Raw genomic sequence first — 23,842 nt, forward strand, 5'->3', positions numbered from 1 at the left:
TTGTCTAAGAGAATATTGGGAGCAACAAAACCATGAAGTCCAAAGAACACACCAGCCAGGTCAGGGATAAAGTTATTGAGAAATTTAAAGCAGGCTTAGGCTACAAAAAGATTTCCAAAGCCTTGAACATCCCACGGAGCACTGTTCAAGCGATCATTCAGAAATGGAAGGAGTATGGCACAACTGTAAACCTACCAAGACAAGGCCGTCCACCTAAACTCACAGGCCGAACAAGGGGAGCGCTGATCAGAAATGCAGTCAAGAGGCCCATGGTGACTCTGGACGAGCTGCCGATATCTACAGCTCAGGTGGGGGAATCTGTCCATAGGACAACTATCAGTCGTGCACTGCACAAAGTTGGCCTTTATGGAAGAGTGGTAATAAAAAAGCCATTGTTAACAAAAAAGCATAAGAAGTCCCGTTTGCAGTTTGCCACAAGCCATGTGGGGGACACAGCAAACATGTGGAAGAAGGTGCTCTAGTCAGATGAGACCAAAATGGAACTTTTTGGCCAAAATGCAAAATGCTATGTGTGGCGGAAAACTAACCCTGCACATCACTCTGAACACACCATCCCCACTGTCAAATATGGTGGTGGCAGAATCATGCTCTGGGGGTGCTTCTCTTCAGCAGGGACAGGGAAGCTGGTCAGAGTTGATGGGAAGATGGATGGAGCCAAATATAGGGCAATCTTGGAAGGAAACCTCTTGGAGTCTGCAAAAGACTTGAGACTGGGGTGGAGGTTCACCATCCAGCAGAACAACGACCCTAAACATAAAGCAAGGGCAACAATAGAATGGTTTAAAACAAAACATATTCATGTGTTAGAGTGGCCCAGTCAAAGTCCAGATCCAAACCCAATCGAGAATCTGTGGCAAGATCTGAAAACTGCTGTTCACAAACGCTGTCCATCTAACCTGACTGAGCTGGAGCTGTTTTGCAAAGAAGGATGGGCAAGGATTTCAGTCTCTAGATGGGCAAAGCTGGTAGAGACATACCCTAAAAGACTGGCAGCTGTAATTGCAACAAAAGGTGGTTCTACAAAGTATTGACTCAGGGGGCCGAATAATTACGCACACCCCACTTTGCAGTTATTGATTTGTAAAAAATGTTTGGAATGATGTATGATTTTCGATCCACTTCTCATGTGTACACCACTTTGTGTTGGTCTTTCATGTGGAATTCCAATAAAATTGATTCATGTTTGTGGCAGTAATGAGACAAAATGTGGAAAACTTCAAGGGGGCCGAATACTTTTGCAAGCCACTGTATATTCAGCTTGAAATGGAAACTTACCTGACTCCAGCTACTCACTGACCAGCTGGATGGGCATAAGATATCTCTGTTACACGACACGTAGCTTTTGGGCTGGGTGAGATGATTACAGTTCTCGGAAGGAAGGGCTTGCTCATCTGAACCCACTGTTTTAATACATAGGATAGTCCTCTTCTTCTCACCACTTGGACCACACGTGGTTGAACATTCCTGCCACTCACCAGCCCACCATCTGCAAACAAACACACCATAACCCATCAGTTAGAACATGTCCCCTGTAGTTTCTATGTGGAAGTTGTAAGCTATCTGAAAAAAATCTAGATGAACATGTATCACAATTAAAGAGAAACTCCAACCTAGAATTGAACTTTATCCCAATCAGTAGCTGATAACCACTTTTACATGAGAAATATAATGATTTTCACAAACAGACCATCAGGGGGCGCTGTATGACTGATTTTTGTGCTGAAACCCCTCCCACAAAAAGCTCTGAGTACCGCGGTACTCTGGGCAAACTGCCACAATGTAACTATGTTCACAGACAGGAAATGGCTGTTTACAGCTGTCTGTAACAGCCAAAACAGCTAGGAGCAGCTACATAACCTGCCCACAGTAAAAATGTCACCATGTAATAAATGTCAGAATGTAAATCGGGGAGAGGTAAGATTTTACAATGAGCAAACACTGACTAAATCATTTATACATAATTATGGTAAAAAATGAAGCACTTTTTTTATTACATTATTTTTACTAGAGTTCCTCTTTAAGTATCTGATCCCAATTACCATTAGTCCTTAATAGCAATTGGGTGTTGATGGCTGGTAACAAATGCAGTGCTTAAAGCAGACTTGTCTAAAATCCCCTCATTTTCAAGTAATCACAAGTGTAATTTGAGCTGTCAGCTCTGTCTGAACTGTGCTGAGGTGTGTGCCAAGTTATGTGTGTGACGCCGGGCGACGCCCAGTCGTCCGAGGATTCGCGGCCGATTGTCCGATCGCAACCGTGATCGGAAAACTGACATTCTTTATTTTTAAAATAGAAGTTTTTCCTTCCTGCCTTCCCCCCCCCTTTTGCCATGAGGGCTGAATGGGCCTGCGTTAGCATATGGCTAAAGCAACCTGGTTTAGCAAGAAATCCTGTTAAGGCTCCCGGAAAAGCTCTGGTGACACTAATGTGCTAATTGGGCAGAGCTGAAATACCAACAGAGTCTATTCAACAGGGGAAGCTAGCACAGCATGAGGTCTATTGACACCTACATTCCTCCCAGTCTTGACGGCACCGACTAAACTGAGTATGGAATGCATGGTGTTGATAACTTTGTCACATTTTGCAAATACCATCCATGGGAGGAATATGAAAATTACATAATTTTGTTTCCCTAATTCTGGAGAATATGGTGATACTAGACATAGCCAGGTAACCCGAGCAGGGGCTGAGATATGAATAATGGGGTCCCCGTGCGCCCCAAATATTGCAAGTTTGATGTCCTATGAACGTGTATTCTCAGCCCAATCTGAATATGAAATCGGTTTGCATGTGCGACAAAACCCCGGCGGGGTATGAAATTGGACATATTTTGTGGATGGCTGGAAGTTCCTCCCCTGAGAACTCACTGCCTGACACGCCCCTGGGCTGAGCTTGAGACTCCGCCCAGAAATGTCAGTGCTCAAAACTGATTGCATGAGGACCCCCAGCCAATTCCCCCACTTTCCATCATACCGAAAAGACTGCCACTGCTTGGGGAAATAGCAGTGGCCATCTTGCAGGCGGAGCAACGGCCATGTGGTTCGGCCATATTGCGAACTAACTGCAACAAAGGAACTTTGTCTTTTCCCGAACGGACTTTCCACAGAATCATAAGTATTCGTTCTTTTTATCCCTTTTTCTTTTATGTACTGTGTTATCACTGTCTCTCATCGTTTAATTGTTCACGATTGTCTGTATATATTAATTATTTATATTGTAACAAATAAAGGCTTTTTTAAAAGGTCTTTACCTCTCAGTAAAACCTTCTATTCAGTATACACAGACGAGACCTAAACTTCCGAAGGGACGCTACTGTTTTGATAGATAGATAGGAATTGCACAGTTTTAACCGGTTGTTTGTTTCACAGGTCTATAGCCAGTTAGCAGTTTTCTCTGGGCTGATAGAAAACAGAGATGGTGGCAAATCTACCCCTGGGTTGGAGTAAAAGTGTATTTTCGTAACCTCACAGGCTCCCTACTGCGTCGTGACGCTCAAACTCCGCCAATTCTACGCAGATTGCGTCCATAGCTCTCAATCTGTGTGCTAGAATCGGATCGGACGGTTTTGCATGTTCACGGCCAGTGGGGCTCTTGTGACAGTGGTGGCAGCGGTGGGATCTGTGTGTGCTGATAGTATCTCAGGTAGGGCTATCGAATTAGCCCTATCGAGAAACGAACTAATTCGTTGGTAGTGACTGAGTGCAATATATTTTTCATATATACCGAGAGACTGTGTAACCAGTACCCCTCCCCTAAGTTTTCTTTTATTTGGCATGGAAATGTCCGGGAATTACAAGGTCATGGTCCTATCCGACCTGCAGAGTCTGTGCGAGGCGAGAGGCATGGACATCCGCGGCAAGAAACAGCAGGACCTGATAACGGACTTGTACCGATGGGATAGCCAGAATCTGCGGACGCTGGAGGTGTCCACTGTGGAGGACACCGGCTCATCTAACGCAAGTCGAGGGGAACCAGAGACTGAAGATCCTGTGCGTACCGAGGTTGAGCAACCCGCGGGCAATGCGGCAACAGATACGCAGGAGGCTGTCAGTGTGATCCCCGACCCCAGAACCCCTGAAAGTACTCGCCTGGAACCGGCCAGTACTGGACTGTCCAGTTATGTTGATCCAGTAATGCAGCAGGCATTGCAAAAGCTGATGGAAACTGATGTGGACAAGTACCTGCAGTACATGGCGGAGCAAAAGCGAGAGGAACGCCAATCTGCAGAGGCGCGGGAGAGACGACAGCATGAGCTGAACATGGCGAAAGTGCAGCAAGCCAGCCGGAGTTCAACGCCCAGCCTCCCTGCTGAAGGGACTGCCGCTCCAGTAAGTGCAAAATTTAAATTTGCTAATATCGAAAAAGACACTGACATTGACTTGTTTTTGAGGTCTTTCGAAAAGGCCTGCCGTCAGTATCGTCTGTCCCAAGACCAGTGGGCCAGACATCTGACACCCTTGCTGCGCTACAAAGCGCTTGATGCTTTCTCAGAGCTGCCTGTGGAAAAGGACAATGATTATACCGCTATAAAGGAGGCTATAATCACTAAGTACCAGCTGACGCCAGAAGCCTACCGGAAAAGGTTCAGGTCCTGGCAGAAAAAATCTACTGATTCTTATCAAGATGTGGTCAGCAGTCTGCTCACCACACTCCGCCAGTGGACGCTAGGCCTCACTAAAGGGTCTTACGGTGTCCTGGAGGACTTAATCGTCCTGGAGCAGTTTCTGAACATTTGCCCGGCTGATGTACGCCAGTTTGTGCTGGAGCGCCGACCGGCGTCAGCGACGGTCGCTGCAGACCTCGCTGAGACCTTTGCAACGACCAGGGTGCCGGAGACCCGCAGGACTGCCCCATCTAGCTGGAGAGGAGGTCAGTCCCACAATTTTGCAGACTCTCCTACCTCTGTGAGCCGTGCGCCCCAGAGGCCCTCCAGCGCAGCTGCTGCGTCCAGGCCTGCAGTAACAGAGGGCATCACCTGTCACTTTTGCCGCAAGCCCGGACACATGAAGTTTAACTGCCCGGAGCGGAGGCAGACCGCGCCAGCTCCTGCACCACCTACACCTCGCCCACGGCAACTGCCGCCAGCCAGCGCACCCCAGCCGGGAGCACCCAACAACGTCATGTTCGCAGGTGGGAGAGGGATCCACTCCGCTACGAGCAACCACCAGCTGGTTACAGTGAACGACCAGCTTGTTACCGGTTTCCGCGACACTGGAGCGGATGTCACCCTGGTGCGTGCGCACCTGGTCCCGACGGAAAATATCCTCCCTGACAAATACCTTACCCTCACTGGAGTGGGGGGCACTCTTTCTCGCATTCCCCAGGCTCGGGTGTCCATCGATTGGGGGGTGGGGGTTCAAGAGAAGGTTGTTGGGGTCCTGGACCAACTGCCGGTCCCAGTTTTGTTGGGGACCGACCTGGGCAAGCTTGTGTCCTATTATGAACCTGCCCCAAGCCCCTCAGACTGCCAGGAGGGAGACGGACTCTCCGCCCACACTAAGGTACTTTGCACCAAGGGGCAAGAACAGGGGGGAGGTGGGTTGAATGTGCCCAGTCCAGGGGTACCGAGTCCAATAGTACCTGTGTCACAGGTACCTGTGTTTGATATACCGATTGTTTGTGATGAAAATGTTGTTGTACCTGTCACTGTAATTCATGCATGCAGCCAGGATGTGAGTAATGCCAGTATGTGCCAGTCTGAAGGTGTACCTGTACTGGCAGTAACACGCAGCCGCGCTGCTCAGAACCTGGGCTCAGAGCAGGTGGAAGAGGTTCCGGCCTCCTCCCCCTCCTCTGACCACAGGGATGGTAGCCTTCAGCCACTAACTGCATATGCCACGGGCCAGCTGGCTGAGAGCGAGAGTGCTGCATTTGTGCAAGCACTCCAGACTGACCCTAGCCTCGAGGCACTCAGAAGGCAGGCTTCGGAGCCCCTCACGAATGAAGATACCTTCAAGGTATATTGGGAAGGTGGTAAGCTGTACAGCGAGCCTGTACAGCCCACCGAAGGTGAAACAAGTGTGGGTACCAAGTTGCTTGTGGTACCCAGTGCCTTCCGGGGGCATGTGCTGAAGTCCGCACATGACATTCCCCTGGCAGGGCACTTGGGAATCCACAAGACACTTGACCGTATCCAGGGTCATTTCTACTGGCCCAGGATGCGGATCGATGTGACCAACTATTGCCGCTCATGTACTGTTTGCCAAAAGGTAAAACGGGCTGGGAACCCCCGCAAGGCTCCCTTGTGTCCACTGCCAATCATAGGTGAGCCCTTTCACAGAGTGGCAGTCGACATAATTGGACCATTGCCCACTCCCAGCAGCAGTGGCAAAAGGTACATCCTGACGGTGGTGGATTACGCCACCCGCTATCCTGAGGCCATGGCGCTTTCCTCCCTGAGGGCGGACAAGGTAGCAGACGCGCTACTTAACATTTTCTCCCGAGTCGGGTTCCCTGCGGAGATGCTCTCCGATCAGGGATCCCAGTTTATGTCCGAACTCATGGAGGCCCTGTGCAAAAAGATACACATGACGCACATTGTCTCCAGTCCCTACCACCCGCAGACCAATGGACTGTGTGAACGGTTCAACGGGACGCTGAAGCAAATGCTGACCACGTTTGTTGAGTCGCAAGGTGGGGACTGGGAACGATACCTGCCTCATCTGTTGTTTGCGTACAGGGAGGTGCCGCAGGAGTCAACCGGGTTTTCCCCGTTTGAACTCCTGTATGGGAGGAATGTCCGAGGACCCTTACAATTGATGCGGGAGACATGGGAGGGCAAGGGCGACCCCACTGATGTCTCCGTGGTCGATTACGTCCTCAAGTTCAGGGACAAAATGGAGTCCCTGTCCGCAGTAGTGACCAACAACCTGGCCCAGGCTCAGGCCAAACAAAAAGCATGGTACGACCGCACTGCTGGAGAGCGGTCATTTGATGTGGGTGACAAGGTATATGCCCTTCTTCCCGTGAGGCAGAACAAGCTGCAAGCAGCCTGGGAGGGGCCTTTTACTGTAGTGCAGCGGTTAAACCCTCTGACGTATCTAGTGAACATGGGGGGCAGGAAGCAGAAGAGCTTTCATGTAAACATGCTGAAGGCCCACCATGACAGGACCCAGTATGCGCTGCCAGTGTGCAGCCGGTTAGAGCAGGGAGAGGCAGACCCCCTGTTAGACCTGCTGGCTGACGTACGAGATGTGGACGGCGACCTAAACGTCAATCCACAGCTCGCCTCAGCCCAGCAAGAGCAGTTACAGAAGGTGCTGGGCCAGTACCAGCACACCTTCTCCGGTATCCCGGGGCGGACCAGTATGGCGGTGCATGGGGTAGATACAGGTACCCATCCCCCCATCAGGCAATCCGCTTACCGTGTCTCTCCCGAGGTACAGGCGGACATGCAGAAGGAGGTGAGGGAGATGCTGGAGTTAGGGGTGGTTCAAAAGTCCAGTAGTGCCTGGGCAGCCCCTGTTGTCCTGGTCCCCAAGAAGGACCAGACAACTCGGTTCTGCGTAGACTACAGGAAACTGAACGCCATCACCACTACAGACGCCTACCCCATGCCTCGCATTGATGAGCTGCTAGATACACTGGCATCAGCCAGGTACCTATCAATCATGGATCTGAGCCGGGGGTATTGGCAGATACCACTTGCACCTGACGCGAGGCAAAAGTCGGCCTTCATCACCCCTTTCGGCCTCTTCGAGTTCACGATGATGCCCTTTGGGATGAAGAACGCCCCCGCCACGTTTCAGCGGGCCGTGAACGACCTGCTAGAGGGAATGCAAGGGTTCGCTGTAGCGTATCTGGATGACATTGCGGTGTTCAGCCCCACCTGGGAAGAACACCTCAAACACCTGTCCCAGGTACTAGAGAGGCTGGCCATGGCCAATCTGACGGTTAAACCGAGTAAGTGTCAGATTGGCATGACCGAGGTGCAGTACTTAGGTCACCGGGTGGGGGGTAACACCCTGAAACCTGACACGGGAAAGGTGGACGCCATCCTGGCATGGCCTCGACCTATCACGAAAAAGCAGGTCCAGGCGTTCCTGGGGACCGCCGGCTACTATAGGAAATTTGTTCCCGCCTATAGTACACTGGCGAAGCCCCTGACCGATGCCACTAGCAAGAAGCACCCCAAGGTTGTTAGCTGGACCCCCGCTTGCGAGAATGCCTTCCAGGCCTTGAAGCAGACCCTCGCAAGCGCCCCTGTGCTTCAGGCCCCAGACTTCAGTCGTCGGTTTGTGGTGCAAACCGATGCCTCTGACTACGGTCTCGGCGCAGTCCTCAGCCAGGTGGATGGAAAGGGGGATGAACACCCTATCCTCTACCTGAGCCGGAAGCTCCTGCCCCGAGAGGTAGCCTACTCCACAACTGAAAAGGAGTGCCTGGCGATCGTGTGGGCCCTACAGAAACTGCAGTCGTATCTGTACGGCCGCTCCTTCACGATCGTCACTGATCACAATCCCCTGAGTTGGCTAAACCGTACTGCTGGAACCAACGGCAAGCTCCTACGGTGGAGCCTGTCATTGCAGCAGTACGACTTTACGATCCAACACAAAGCAGGCAGCCGACACCAAAACGCTGATGGGCTGTCGCGGTGTCAGGGGGAACCCGACCCAACAGCGCCAATAGCTGCTACGGAAGGCGTCCTGTTGACACCTCCCTGAGCAGAGCTCGGGAAGGGGGAGGTGTGACGCCGGGCGACGCCCAGTCGTCCGAGGATTCGCGGCCGATTGTCCGATCGCAACCGTGATCGGAAAACTGACATTCTTTATTTTTAAAATAGAAGTTTTTCCTTCCTGCCTTCCCCCCCCTTTTGCCATGAGGGCTGAATGGGCCTGCGTTAGCATATGGCTAAAGCAACCTGGTTTAGCAAGAAATCCTGTTAAGGCTCCCGGAAAAGCTCTGGTGACACTAATGTGCTAATTGGGCAGAGCTGAAATACCAACAGAGTCTATTCAACAGGGGAAGCTAGCACAGCATGAGGTCTATTGACACCTACATTCCTCCCAGTCTTGACGGCACCGACTAAACTGAGTATGGAATGCATGGTGTTGATAACTTTGTCACATTTTGCAAATACCATCCATGGGAGGAATATGAAAATTACATAATTTTGTTTCCCTAATTCTGGAGAATATGGTGATACTAGACATAGCCAGGTAACCCGAGCAGGGGCTGAGATATGAATAATGGGGTCCCCGTGCGCCCCAAATATTGCAAGTTTGATGTCCTATGAACGTGTATTCTCAGCCCAATCTGAATATGAAATCGTTTTGCATGTGCGACAAAACCCCGGCGGGGTATGAAATTGGACATATTTTGTGGATGGCTGGAAGTTCCTCCCCTGAGAACTCACTGCCTGACACGCCCCTGGGCTGAGCTTGAGACTCCGCCCAGAAATGTCAGTGCTCAAAACTGATTGCATGAGGACCCCCAGCCAATTCCCCCACTTTCCATCATACCGAAAAGACTGCCACTGCTTGGGGAAATAGCAGTGGCCATCTTGCAGGCGGAGCAACGGCCATGTGGTTCGGCCATATTGCGAACTAACTGCAACAAAGGAACTTTGTCTTTTCCCGAACGGACTTTCCACAGAATCATAAGTATTCGTTCTTTTTATCCCTTTTTCTTTTATGTACTGTGTTATCACTGTCTCTCATCGTTTAATTGTTCACGATTGTCTGTATATATTAATTATTTATATTGTAACAAATAAAGGCTTTTTTAAAAGGTCTTTACCTCTCAGTAAAACCTTCTATTCAGTATACACAGACGAGACCTAAACTTCCGAAGGGACGCTACTGTTTTGATAGATAGATAGGAATTGCACAGTTTTAACCGGTTGTTTGTTTCACAGGTCTATAGCCAGTTAGCAGTTTTCTCTGGGCTGATAGAAAACAGAGATGGTGGCAAATCTACCCCTGGGTTGGAGTAAAAGTGTATTTTCGTAACCTCACAGGCTCCCTACTGCGTCGTGACGCTCAAACTCCGCCAATTCTACGCAGATTGCGTCCATAGCTCTCAATCTGTGTGCTAGAATCGGATCGGACGGTTTTGCGTGTTCACGGCCAGTGGGGCTCTTGTGACAATGTGCTACGGTAATATGTAAACACAGGAGGTTAACTCTTTGTGTGCTCCCATGAAACCAGGAAGTAGACACTGCAGATTTATTGCAAGAGTTCTGTAAGCTGTAACAAAGAAATGTTCTTTAAAGGTTGTTATGCAGTTGCTTATCTTTTAGGTAAGTGGCTGGACATAGTAGGTGGAGTCCCATCAAATTAATGACACCTTTTGGCCCATGATTTCTTTTAATGCGATAAAGAAAAAAAAGAAAAACATATGGCTAACTGTTAAAGGAGCACTATAGTGAAATCAGTAAATTATAAAATAAGAAATGATCAGACTGTTCAGTAACAGTGTATGGTATATAGGCAAAATGTTTTTTAAATTACTCCATCAAGTAGAAAAATAGGTCAGATTTCACTAGTCTAAAAAAAAATGTAAATCTTTAAATGTATTTTGTACAACATGAATCACTTGTTATGTAAGAGGATCTAAAAAGCAATATTGAAAACTTAAAGGGGGGGAGTAGACTAGACATTCCAACTTGGATAAGTATACATTTAATTATTAATTGTAGTTTCTGCATTGTGAAGACATTTGAACCAATGATATGAGCATAGTTACATAGTCATTTGGGTTGAAAAAAAGACATACGTCCATCAAGTTCAACTAGAAAATTAAAGGTACACTGTAGGGGGTTCGGGGGAAAATGAGTTGAACTTACCCGGGGCTTCTAGCGGTCCCTCGCAGACATCCTGTGCCCGCGCAGCCACTCACCGACGCTCCAGCCCCGCCTCCGGGCCACTTCTGGAATTTCAGACTTTAAAGTCTGAAAACCACTGCGCCTGCGTTGCCATGTCCTCAATCCTGCTGATGTCACCAGGAGCGTACTGCGCAGGCCCAGTATGGTCTGTGTGACATCAGCGGGATCAAGGACACGGCAACGCAGGCGCAGGGGTTTTCAGACTTTAAAGTCTGAAATTCCAGAAGTGAACCGGAGGCGGAGCCCGGAGCAACGGTGAGTGGCTGCGCGGGCACAGGATGTCTGCGGGGGACCATTAGAAGCCCCGGGTAAGTTCAACTCATTTTCCCCCGACCACCTACAGTGTCCCTTTAAGTACAACACCAGCCTGCTCCCTCACATATCCCTGTTGATCCAGACTCTAGATCATGTCCCCTAGTCCTTTGTAAAAGCTTAGGGACAAAAAGCTCATCTGCCAAGCTTTCATGCTGGGAATACACGGCTCGTTTTTGAGCCATTAACCACCTGAGCGGTCTGGACGAGCTCAGCTCGTCCAACACCGCCGGAGGCTGCCGCTCAGGCCCTGCTGGGCCGATTTTAATGAAATAAAAAGCAGCACACGCAGCCGGCACTTTGCCAGCCGCGTGTGCTACCTGATCGCCGCCGCAGCGCGGCGATCCGCCGCGTGCAGCGGCGAAAGAGGGTCCCCCCAGCCGCCCGAGCCCAGCGTAGACGGAACAAACAGTTCCGGCCAGCGCTAAGGGCTGGATCGGAGGCGGCTGACGTCAGGACGTCGGCTGACGTCCATGACGTCACTCCGCTCGTCGCCATGGCGACGAGGTAAGCGAAACTCGGAAGGCCGCTCATTGCGGCCTTCCGTGTTACTTCTGGCCGCCGGAGGCGATCAGAAGAACGCATCCGGAGCGCCCTCTAGTGGGCTTTCATGCAGCCAACTTTCAGTTGGCTGCATGGAATAGTTTTTTTTTTATTTAAAAAAAACCCTCCCGCAGCCGCCCTGGCGATCTTATCAGAACGCCAGGGTGGTTAAGATAGCTCGATAGATCATTTCCGACATGTCCGATCTCCAGCCCCCCATCCCAGCTGATCTGGGTTTGTCTATAGAATAGCCAAGCCCAGGCACCAATTGTCAACCTTACTCTGTTAGCTGGAGTACAGCTATATAATATCCAAACTCTGGAGCCCCCAGCACCCAATTTAATAACTAGTTGCGCCATAGTGGCAAATTAACATTTTCGGTCTATGATGACACCTAATTTCGTAGTTACCTGTTTTACCTGTCCAAATTACCTGTCTTTATATTCAATTTAATAAAAAAAATTAAAATTGTATTATATTATAATGCTATTGTAGTCAAATTAAATTTAAAATTAAGTGAAACTAAAGTATAATTTTTATATTATCTTGTTTCTTCGATCTACAGGACTCAGCGAAAACAATGATGGGAATATCTACTCCTTTCGGGAAAGCCTATTAGTAGTTAATGTATACTGTAATCAGAGCGGGAGATTTTATGCACCCCCTTTCTGCTAAAAAATCCAAGGCCAAGTTTGTCAAACTTCTCTGTAAAACTTTTCTATGATGAATTGATAGTACATCAATTTTTTTTTCAAAATGTTTTATTAATTTTTCAAACCTATTTCCACTTATGGACATAATCAGGTAAGTCATAACTGGTGGTTGTACATCAATGTTTAAAGAGAATCTGTACTGTGAAAAAATCTTACATAAATACAAGTACCAGCCTGCTTGCAGTCTTCTAGCCCCCTCCGTGACATTTTCGCTGCTCCTGCTGATTTCTTGGTGATAAAATCACTGTTTTATTCATTGTTTTTGTAAACAATGAAGATGGCCGCCAAACAGGAAATACATAATCAGAGCAGGTGCCTGTTTGCAGAGGCTCCTCTCAAATGTGACTTCACTGCTGTAATATTTCTCCCACTTGTTGCCTTGGCTGCTTGTCTGGGCTTTGAACTGATCTTTCTGCACTCACAGCTGTTCACAAGGTCACAGACCAGCTGGCTGTGAGCAGAGAGCTGTCTGTGACTGATAAACAAAGCACACACACAGAGCCTGCAGGGGGCGTGGAGGAGGTGTGCATAACTTCTCCCTATCACAGCACATTCCACTCTGGGTCGACAAAGCTCGACAAAGGAAAGAAGATTAGATATAATACAGAGACAGTGCAACTAAAAAAGGCTGCAGTAAGCCAGACCACATTAGAACAGGTATAGGAACTTATAGGATAGAAAAAATAAGTCTGAAAATTTTGTTACAGAGTCTATTTAAAGACGTTCCACACAATGGAAACGCCGACAAGTACAGCTCCCTAATTGTGCTTCAAAACCTTGAAGATGCGCTAAGAACAGATAATAACGAGAATCTCAAAAGAGGGGAGAACTTGATTGATGTGGCAGCAGTCACTGGTAACAGCCACAATGGGATTGCCTTGAAAAGATACTCGATAACAACTGAATATTGTTTATCAAAAAAACAGCACAGTATGATAACAATGTAGAAGCCACAGCCAGATAAGCAAATGGCGCTCTTTGGAAAGTACACATGTAGGCGCTCAAGTGTATTGACTTCACTGAATTTCTGCTTATCCAAGGACAGCAGTACATAGAACAAACTAAAGTCAAAAGATTTGGCATTTTAGTAACAGAAGAGTTCCAAAGAAACTCGTAGAAAACATGCGTCATCTTATTCCGTTTCCAAAGTCATACGATCATTCTTTTCCCATGTATATCCAGATTCTTATTCACTGAACTGCACATTCACAAAACGTATTTTTCAGGAAGAAGGAAAAGACCGATAACGGTTAGTATGCAAAGCCAAATGAGCTGAGGTGCATACATACAATTCACCTAAGTAAGTTGTATCAGAAACACAGAGGCGCCAAAAGGATAAAACAATGTTTGAATTAAAAATAGGGGAAGAGGTACTCCCACGAAACGCGTCGCTATTATTGGAGTACATTATTAAAGAATATTTTTGAGACTTTTATCTTGTGGAATCTTCTATGGGGAGGTGAGTACCTCTTCCCCATTTTTGATTTGAACATTGTTTTATCCTTTTGGCGCCTCTGTGTTACTGATACAACAGAGTAACCAAGCAGCTCAGGGTGACCCAAACTACTAGGAATGTATAGGGGAATAAAAGGGACCAAAAAGCCCTCCTACTAAAAAAGCAAAGCTTGGTGTAATTTGCCTTCTTAAAACAGAAGGAAATTTGCAATAATTCAGTTATAAATGAACATTTGTGGTTACCCACAATGCACCACTACTAAATATGCAATTATCCCTTTTTGCCCTTGTTAAGCCAAGCAAGCATCCAGAACCGCTGGTGTATAGCAAGCCTATAGCTTTAAGTTTTACACAGCCATATCAAACCCACATGTAGACAGCCTGTTTCGGACTTTTGGTCCTCATCAGTACATGGCAGGGATTGATAAGGCTGTATGAGACAAGTATCACTAGTCCACCTTTGGTGGAGGAGTCCACCCCCGTTTTTCCTGCGTACAGAGAGCGGCTTCTTAAAGAGACTCTGTAACCCAAAAAATTTCCCATGGGGGTACTCCCCTCGGGAGGGGGAAGCATCAGGGTCCCAATGAGGCTTCCCCCTCCCCTGTAGCTGCTGGCAGTCCAGCGCTGGCTCCCACGAAGTGTCCCGGAATCCTCCCTCGACAAGCCTGACAAGCGCTGATTTATTTACTTTTCCTGTCTCCAACGGGGGCGCTGTTGCGGCAAACCATACGGAGATCGGCGGAAATACCCGACCTCTGTCGGGTTTGCTCTACTACGCAGGCGCAGAAGAGTTTTGTGAGTATATCTTAGATTGTTATCTTGTAACCATATTGGAGAAAAATACTACACTATAGTGGGCTCTCAATTTCTCTATTATTTTTACCTAAATAAATCTATATATATAATAGAGTAAGTGCCTCAACCTTCAAACAAGAAGAAGTAGTGCCCTGCCCCCAGGGCCGGTCCAAGCAAGAAGAAGGGGCTGGTCCAAGCAAGAAGAAGAAGTAGTGTCATATCAAAGCAAGGGCAAAAAGGGATAATTTGCATATTCAGTAGCAGTGCATTGTGGGTAACCACAAATGTTCACTTATAGCTGAATTATTGCAGATTTGCTTCTGTTTTAAAAAGGAAAATTACACCAAGCTTTGCTTTTTTTTAGTAGGAGGGCTTTTTGGTCTCTTTTATCCTCCTATACATTCTTAGTAGTTTGGGTCACCCTGAGCTGCTTGGTTACTCTGTTGTACTGGTCCAAGCCCTATCTCATACAGCCTTATCAATTCCTACTATGTACTGATGAGAACCAAATGTCTGAAACAGGCTGTCACATGTGGGTGTGATATGACTGTGTAAAACTTAAAGCTATTAGCTTCCTCAACTTACCAAGGGTGAAAAGGAATAATTTGCATATTTAGTAGCAGTGCATTGTGGGTAATAACAAATGTTCATTTATAGCTGAATTATTGCAGATTTTCTTCTTTTTAAAGAAGGTAAATTAGGGCCTGTTCAGACTGTCAGTGTATAAATTAAAAGAAACGCAAGTTGAAAAACGCACGCGTTTTTCTTGCATTCGAATGCGTTTTCTATTGCGTTTTGCACACACTCGTGACCCGGGGAAAAAAAGAATTATGGGAACCGCAGAGGGAAACGTACGCTACAAACGCAATAGTACGCGTTTTTGATACGCGTCCATAGACTTTCATTGCGTCCGTTTCTATGCGTGACGCACAGAACTGCGTGCAGCAATGTGGATGAGAAACGTATGCGTCTCATACGCATACATGTGAACAAGACCATTAGAAAACATTAGTAGCCGTTTCTATGCGGAAAGTCTGCCTGTACACGTTCTGGAAAAAATGGCTAGAAACGCACATAGGCCTCGATTCATAAAGCATTCCCGCATGCGGAAATGCTGAAAACAGCTCACTTTACCGACCACATAGCAAAATCTGTATTCATAAAGCCTCTTTCCGCATGAAAAGCCGACATTCCCGAGCAGAGTGATAAATCACCGCCTTGCGCGGTGATTATCTTAACAAAAGTAACAAATGTCAATTCATAAAGATTAGAGGAAGCGGTATGCAGACGGGGATTACCACTATCTCTGATGTGGCGAGAAGCATGCGGAATACATTGCAGTGAATGGGACAGACCTCCCAAGCAGCAGCAGAGAGAACACCGCACGGAGGGACTCTGCCAGCTTCTCCTGTTTCCGCATGCCTACCGCCAGCCTAACGCCAGCCTACAGCGGGATATCTCCGCACTCCTATCACAACTAGAAACATTTTTATGAATGACCACCCAGAAGGCTGAAATACCGACAGCGGTGTTTCCCCGCACGGATTTACCTTACCGACAGCACTTTTATGAATCAAGGCCATAGTCTGAACAGGCCCTTACACCAAGCTTTGATTTTTTTTTAGTAGAAGGTCTTTTGGTCCCTTTTATCCACCTATACATTCTGAGTGGTTTGGGTCACCCTGAGCTGCTTGGTTACTCTATTGTACTGGTCCAAGCCCTATCTCATACAGCCATATTAATCCCTGCTGTGTACTAATGAGGATCAAAAGTCTGAAACAGGCTGTCACATGTGGGTTTGATATGGCTGTGTAAAATTTTAAGCTATAGGCTTGCTATACACCAGTGGTTCTAGATGCTTGCTTGGCTTACTAAGGGTGAAAAGGAATTATTTGCATATTTAGTAGCAGTGCATTGTGGGTAACCACAAATGTTCATTTATAGCTAAATTATTGCATATTTCCTTCTGTTTTAGGAAGGCAAATTACACCAAGCTTTGCTTTTTTTAGTAGGAGGTCTTTTTGGTCCCTTTTATCCACCTATACATTCTGAGTGGTTTGGGTCACCCTGAGCTGCTTGGTTACTCTATTGTACTGGTCCAAGCCCTATCTCATACAGCCATATTAATCCCTGCTGTGTACTAATGAGGATCAAAAGTCTGAAACAGGCTGTCACATGTGGGTTTGATATGGCTGTGTAAAATTTTAAGCTATAGGCTTGCTATACACCAGTGGTTCTGGATGCTTGCTTGGCTTACTAAGGGTGAAAAGGAATTATTTGCATATTTAGTAGCAGTGCATTGTGGGTAACCACAAATGTTCACTTATAGCTAAATTATTGCATATTTCCTTCTGTTTTAGGAAGGCAAATTACACCAAGCTTTGCTTTTTTTAGTAGGAGGTCTTTTTGGTCCCTTTTATCCACCTATACATTCCGAATGGTATGGGTCACCCTGAGCTGCTTGGTTACTCTGTTGTACTGGTCCAAGCCCTATCTCATACAGCCATATCAATCCTTGCTAATGTACAGATGAGGACCAAAAGTCTGAAACAGGCTATCTACATGTGGGTTTGATAGGACTGTGTAAAATATAAAGCTATATGCTTGCTATACACCAGCGGCTCTGGATGCTTGCTTGGCTTACCAAGGGGGAAAAGGGGTAATTTGCATAATTAGTAGCAGTGCATTGTGGGCAACCACAAATGTTCACTTATAGCTGAATTATTGCAGATTCCCTTCTGTTTTAAAAAGGCAAATTACGCCAATACAGTGTGCGGCATTGCAGGAAGTGACGACAGTGGAACGCACGATGGAACACGGAAGAGGTGAGTCATCCCCGCCCGCTACCTCTTACTAATAGTGTCGGCTGCTACTGTGCTTAACCCTCCTGGCAGTATAAAAAATTCAAACTTCTAGCTGCGTCCAGCAAAAAAAAAAATTAAGTAAATCGGCCCAGAAGGGCCTGAGAAAACCTCCTGCGCGGCTTACCCCGAACTACGTTCGGGGTTACCGCCAGAAAGGTTAAGCAGGAAGGGAAGCGCACGTGGGGGACCCAGGTGAGGGGGGGTTCCTGCTGAGCTTAAGCTGGAGGGGGAGTGCACACGGGGACCCAGTTGAGGGGGGGTCCAACCCCCCTCCCCACCGCTGTGCCCATTACCCCCTTCCTGCCCTCTACCCTCTTATGCGGCGTATGCTACGCCGCGGGTCGGATAGTTGATTATAAAAGGACAAAAAAAGGTAATTTCAAAAAGTATATATTTTTATCGTTTTATAGAAAGCAGAAAACAAATGCTACTCAGTTGACAGTGTGGGTCAAAAGACAGCTCACATGCTGCAAATTACAGTGAGGTACAGAGACTTTTGAGGTTCAATCAATATGGTATATAGGACAAATTACAGAAACCATACAGTACACTCTTAGGGCTCGTTTCCACTAGAGCGAATCTGCATGCGTTTCCTGCATGCAGATTCGCTCAACCAATACAAGTGGATGGCGCCATTTCCACTTGTCAGGAATTCTGTGCGGCTCGCACAGCAGAGCCGTCAAAATTCGCACACCGCACACCCGCACGCGAATCGTCGGTCATGTAACTAAATAGGAAAACCGCAAGCACTTGAGTCTTGCGGTTTTCCCGGCGTTTCTGCGTGCTATTTCGTTTAAAAACCCATGTCAATGCTTGCCTGCATTGACATGGTTAAAATCGCGTTGTTATCGCGAACGATTCTGTGTGAAAATCCGCATGAAAACGGCAACGAATCCGCAACCGTATGCGGATTAGTTGACGCGTTTTCCGCGAGCAAATCGCGCCGCACAAGTGGAAACGTACCTCTAAAATCACCTGCTGATCAACCAAGATTTTCCATCTGGACTGAGCAATCTTTTAGACTGATTTCAGCTGAAAATTAGTCAAATGGTCGATCTAGCAGGTACCAGGAGAACATGGCCCATATGCAATTCACTTTTTCTCCTTGGATTTCTCCTGGGTGATATTTTCACAATTTCTCAATAAAATTCATTTAAAATCTATACAAAAGTAGTATGGGCGCTCCTCTCCTAATACAAACAGCTTATGTATAGAGGTTGGTATGGGCACTTCCCCAGCCCCTACAGGATACTGAGCAGTTCTGTCAGATGGGTCGCTATACAGAATAGGGGGTATCACCTCCCCTGTAAAATGTTAAAAAGTGTCCGTACAGCGCTCACACCCCACAGTCAGCAGCAAAAGTTCCTTTGTAGAAAGTTCTACTGTTTTCAGCAATATGCTTCAATCTTTTAGCAATATTATACACTCTCTCCAGCTTTCAGTGGCTGATTTGATCACAGATCAGCTAGTTCGTTTTTTCAGATGAATGTCACTCTCGTCGTCTTCCTTTCCCCTATATAGGTACTCAGGGAGACACAAGAAAACCATACATAGCATAATAAAGGTTCAAAGAACCAGTTCCTTTAGCCAACACCTCCTTGTTTGATCCAACATGTGCCCAGTGCTCACACTTAGACAAACCAGAGGCTCACCAAATTCAGAGGCTGATTCAACTACGGACCAACAAAATAGGCTTAAAGGGAACCAGAGACGAAGCACCCTTGTGTATTTTACCATATATATCAGTAAGAACATTAGAGAAAACACCTACCCTGCTCTCTGTTTCATCCTCACTGCTAAAAGTGTCTGTTATCAGCTGTGATAAGAATCCCGGACTGAGCATTCAGTCTGGCTTTGCAGGGAATAATTATAGCTGAGTCATTATAGCAGAGCCACAAGGGGGCAGGCTTGGGCTTGAAAAGACACCAGAGAAGACAGACTCAGCTATAATCTTTCCGTAGCAAAGCTAGACTGAGTGCTTAGTCGGGGATTCTTATTAGAGGTGATAACAGTCAGATTAAAGAGAGAACAATGAAACAAAGAGCAGATTAGGTGTTTACTGTCATGTTCCCACTGATTTATAAGGTAAAATACAAGAGGGTGCTTCATCTCTGGTTCTCTTTAAGATTAAACTCTCTGCAGTATTTTCAGCGGCAATTCCACTCCAGCATGTCCCTCAGTAGAGGGTTTTAGGGTGAGGTGCCAGGAGGGGGGGGGGGGGGGGGGTTCAGGGCCCTTTCACACCGAGGCGGTGAGGTATTTTTTACCACACCCCACTGCCATGCAATGAAAGTCTATGGAGGCTTTCATACTACGACGCGACGGAAGTTTTTGTTGCATCCCCGACGCATGTCAAGAACTACGTTAACGCTGCGGCGCTGCATCGAGTTGCGGCAATCTGCGTCCGCCCGGAAGTCATGTTAGTCATGATTTTAGAAAAGCACTGACGTGACAACGCGACATCCACTTCCGCATACCTGAAGCAGGAAGTGACGGCAAGCGCACGTCATGCGCTTGTCACTTTATGCTTGGCCAATGCCCAGGCAGGGAGCACCGCTGGTGTGAAACCAGCCTTAGGGTTAGTCGTCCCGGGGGGGGGAGGGGGGGGGAGGTCTGTGTCAGAGTAGGGTTAGCTTAAGTTGTAGTAAAATATTATTAATATATAACAATATTTTATTTTGATAATTTACACTAGTTACACTTAAAAAAAAAAGAAGAATATCGGTAGATATTAATGATAATTTTAGTAACGAAAACAGGCACCCATTTTTCTTGCACTCCCATTTCATGCACTTGATAAAACCGTGTTGCAGTCCACTGAAAACAGAGAGATGCTTCCTGAGAAGAGTTACTCTTTAAAGGCTAGTACACACTAGCAATTTTGATTGACCAATGATTGCTCAATTTTACCACCTCCATGTAGTATGAGGGCCAAACAGATTTTCAATTCTATGCAGATGATATAGGTAAATGGTCATACTACATGGAGGTGGTAAAATTGAGCAATTATTGGTCAATCAAAATTGCTAGTGTGTACTAGCCTTAAGTCTGCAGGGCTAATTGCTTATAAACGTGGAGATCTCAATTAAGCCTAATAAAGGTCATTACTTTTTCCAAGATAAAACAGGATTTGGATGAAAAGCTGAAATGTCAAGACGGTGTGTGCTGCTATCATTACAGCCCATATATCGACTTTAATTGCCTCTAATTGACTCCCAGAAGGAAAGCAGATCTCCGGAGAGAGAGGCTAGTATCAATGGGAGGACTTCTTCATAATGCCACTATTTTTATTATACTCAAGAAACTATAGTTTGCATTACACATATTCAATAAAATGATTGCCTGGCACTCGGCATATAATGTCACTGCTAATTATGGACTGTCGGTGTCGGAGAAAGATGAATGCACCTGCCAGATCTTAGGCTCATACTAGCCTCTCAGTATACTATGGTGTATGACCAACAAAACATGCCGCACTCTTAAAGGGGGTTGTAACATGCAAAAATAGAAATTGCCAAAAATAAATACTGCTTCAAATATATATGAAAACTGGTATTTTTTCTAAAATAGTTCCCTATATGTCCTCCAACTCTTCTACCAGGTCTGCATGCCTTTGCCTAACACTGTGCAGTTCCAGCGGGATTGTGGGAGGTTGTTTTTTTTCTTAGGTACAGTATCAAGCTTTTCTTAGCATGCAAATAACAGAAAGCTTCCAACAGATAAGATAAGGACACTATGCCTAGAAGGTAATTAAATCTCCCCCCCCAATGCCTGGTACACACCATGCAATTTCCTGTCAGAAAGATGAGTCAACTCGATTATTTTCGAAAGGTTCAATCTGAATTCTGATTTTCTGATCTCTTCAATGTAAAATCAGTCTGAAAAATGATCAGAAATCAGTAGTTCCTCTTATGCTGGGAATACACGGTTCGTTTATGCCGCGCGTTTCTCCTTTCGATTGTCTTGCCGCTCGATTCCGCAGTCGATTCTCTTATCTTCCGCTCGTTTTTCTTATCTTTTTCCATTTGCGTCTATCAGAAATCGAGTGGCGAAAGGATCGAAAGGGAGATCGGACATGTCGGAATTTATCTATCAAACCATCTAATCACCTCAAAAACAAACCGTGTATTCCCAGCATTACTGTTGTATACCTCTCTATAAATAAACCTATTATCTATCTATTACATGTGTTTATATTTTACTTGCAACCTCTAAATATTCACATTGTTTTTTTTTTCAAGTGCAATGTGTTACATTGTAGTACAGTAACGGTTGCAGGAATTTGCGGAGGCATGAAAAATTAACATTTGGGAGATATAGAATGCGTGGGGGCGGGCCCGGATTTACCTCACAGGAGCTATAGGCACAGATGTCCTGGCACCCTAGACTTCACCCTCCATGAACCTACAAACAGCTGCCGAAATCGCACCGCAAGTGTGCTGGCTGTCCCAGCTGTCACCTCCCCCTTACCCATTATAGGTAGCTACAGATGACCCTTAGTATTAGGTAGCCTGAAGTACTCTCAGTATTAATAGCTAGAGGTGCACCCAAGCAGGGCCGGATTTGTACTCTTTACCGCCCAAGGCCACTGTCAGTATAGATAGCAAGATTACCCCTTACCCCTTCCCTCTAGTATAAGTAGCCTGATGACCCCCCCCCCCCCAGTATAGTTAGCCAGCTGACTCCTCCCCCCCTTCCCTCCAGTATAGGTAGCAAGATGACCCCTCCCCTGTAGTATACATATCCAGATGACTCCTCCCCCTTTCCTTCCAGTATAGGTAGCCAGATGACTCCCTTAATTCCCCCCCCCCCCCCCATTCAGTCTCCAGTGCAGAAGCTTCCTCTTCCTTTTCGTCTTCAATGCTGCCCAAGTCCATAGCTGCCAGCCACAATGCAAACATGCACAGAGAGCAAGGTGGCTGCTGCACAGGCGGCTAGCAGCAGAGTACCGCAGTCAGGCGCTTGCCTGATCTCCCTGCATTGCAGCATTTGCAAGCTTGCAAATGCTGCACCAGTTTAGCCAGCTGCTTTGGTGCCCTTGCTCCTGTGGTGCCCTAGGCCATGGCCTAGGAGGCCTTGGCCTAAATCCGGCCCTGCACCCAAGTATTAGGTAGCCAGAAGTACCCTTAATAATAAATAGTTGGGGGTGCCCCCTAGTATTAGGTAGCTAGAGGGACCTCAGTTTTAAGTAGCTAGAGGTGCCCCGGACTGAAGGGAGATCTGGTCAGTGGAATGCAGAGAGCTGGGTGCGTAACCTCTCATTTACACTCTGCTCAGGACTTAGCATAGGGAAGGAGGGAGGGACTAGGGGAGGGGAGTGCCCCCCCTTTCCATCATCAGGTGCCTGTTGGCACGTGTCTATAGTGCCTTATGGTAAAGTCCTGGAGGATGCACAAAGTTGCCTTGCAGCCAAGGCTAAAGAAGAGAAGAAAAAGAGATTTGCCAATATTTTTATTTTTTAAGCTCTCCCTTTTGTGTCTTGGAATTTGATATTCATCTCATTTCATAGCTTGCATCGTTTTACATTTTATTCATCATGTTACATCTGTCATTGTAACCACCAGTTCTGTATTTTGTACCCGTGTCCATATTGGATGTATATCATTATTTGTATCATGATGTACCCCTTGTTTGTTTTCCTACTTTGTACAGCGCCACGGAGTATGTTGGCACTTTATGAATAAATAATAATAATAAAAGCATGTATATATCTGTGGGGTGTTCAGGAATGGGAGAAATGTATGGTTCTTGAAAGTTACTATCTCTTACCACCAAATTCTGCACTAATCATAACTGATATGGTGGTGGCTTCAGCAGCCATCCAGTGACTGACAGCTACGTGCAATGGGAAGTTATTACGCACCACCTGCTCCTTTCACGGGGTCTTAATAACAATGTGAAATATCATGAAGAAATGTGCTGAAGACCAGTTCAGAACACAAAGTCATCCTCCAGTGAGCAATGAATCATTTTGATCTTCTTGCCGTGGTAGGTTAAACTAAGCATGGTCCATTAATGTTGTAGATGCCAAGAAACACTTGACTCTTGTATCTATGGAAAGAGGTTTGCTCCTGACAGAACAAGAGGACAAGTCATGCTTCAACGTATAAATAAACACTGACGTGTTCTCCAATCTAAGCAGCCAGATGCCTTTTGAACCTGCCATACTGTGTATTATAGTAAATGTATGTTGATGTAACGGCATTATAAACAGGGCTGAAGCCAGTGGTGACAGTTCAGAGAGTGCGTCAGTCCGATTGGGCATCATGCCTCTGAGGTGATTAACCTCCCTGGCGGCAGGATCATTTCCAGAT

General features: G+C 46.6%; 1 protein-coding gene across 6 annotated transcripts in view; it reads right to left on the reverse strand.

The window, feature by feature from the left end:
- Positions 1–23,842, reverse strand: part of ADAMTS12 (ADAM metallopeptidase with thrombospondin type 1 motif 12) — a 244,707-nt gene that overhangs the window by 73,728 nt on the left and 147,137 nt on the right. For all 6 annotated transcript variants that reach the window (XR_011023643.1, XM_068251244.1, XM_068251243.1 and 3 more), the window contains one exon: positions 1,297–1,507. Coding sequence is in view for 5 of the 6 variants with exons in the window: in XM_068251244.1 (XP_068107345.1) it covers positions 1,297–1,507 (211 nt within the window). In the remaining variant the exon portion in view is untranslated. The remainder of the gene's footprint in view (positions 1–1,296; positions 1,508–23,842) is intronic.

Source organism: Hyperolius riggenbachi, chromosome 1 (genome assembly GCF_040937935.1).
Source record: "Hyperolius riggenbachi isolate aHypRig1 chromosome 1, aHypRig1.pri, whole genome shotgun sequence".
Classification (NCBI taxonomy): Eukaryota; Metazoa; Chordata; class Amphibia; order Anura; family Hyperoliidae; genus Hyperolius; species Hyperolius riggenbachi.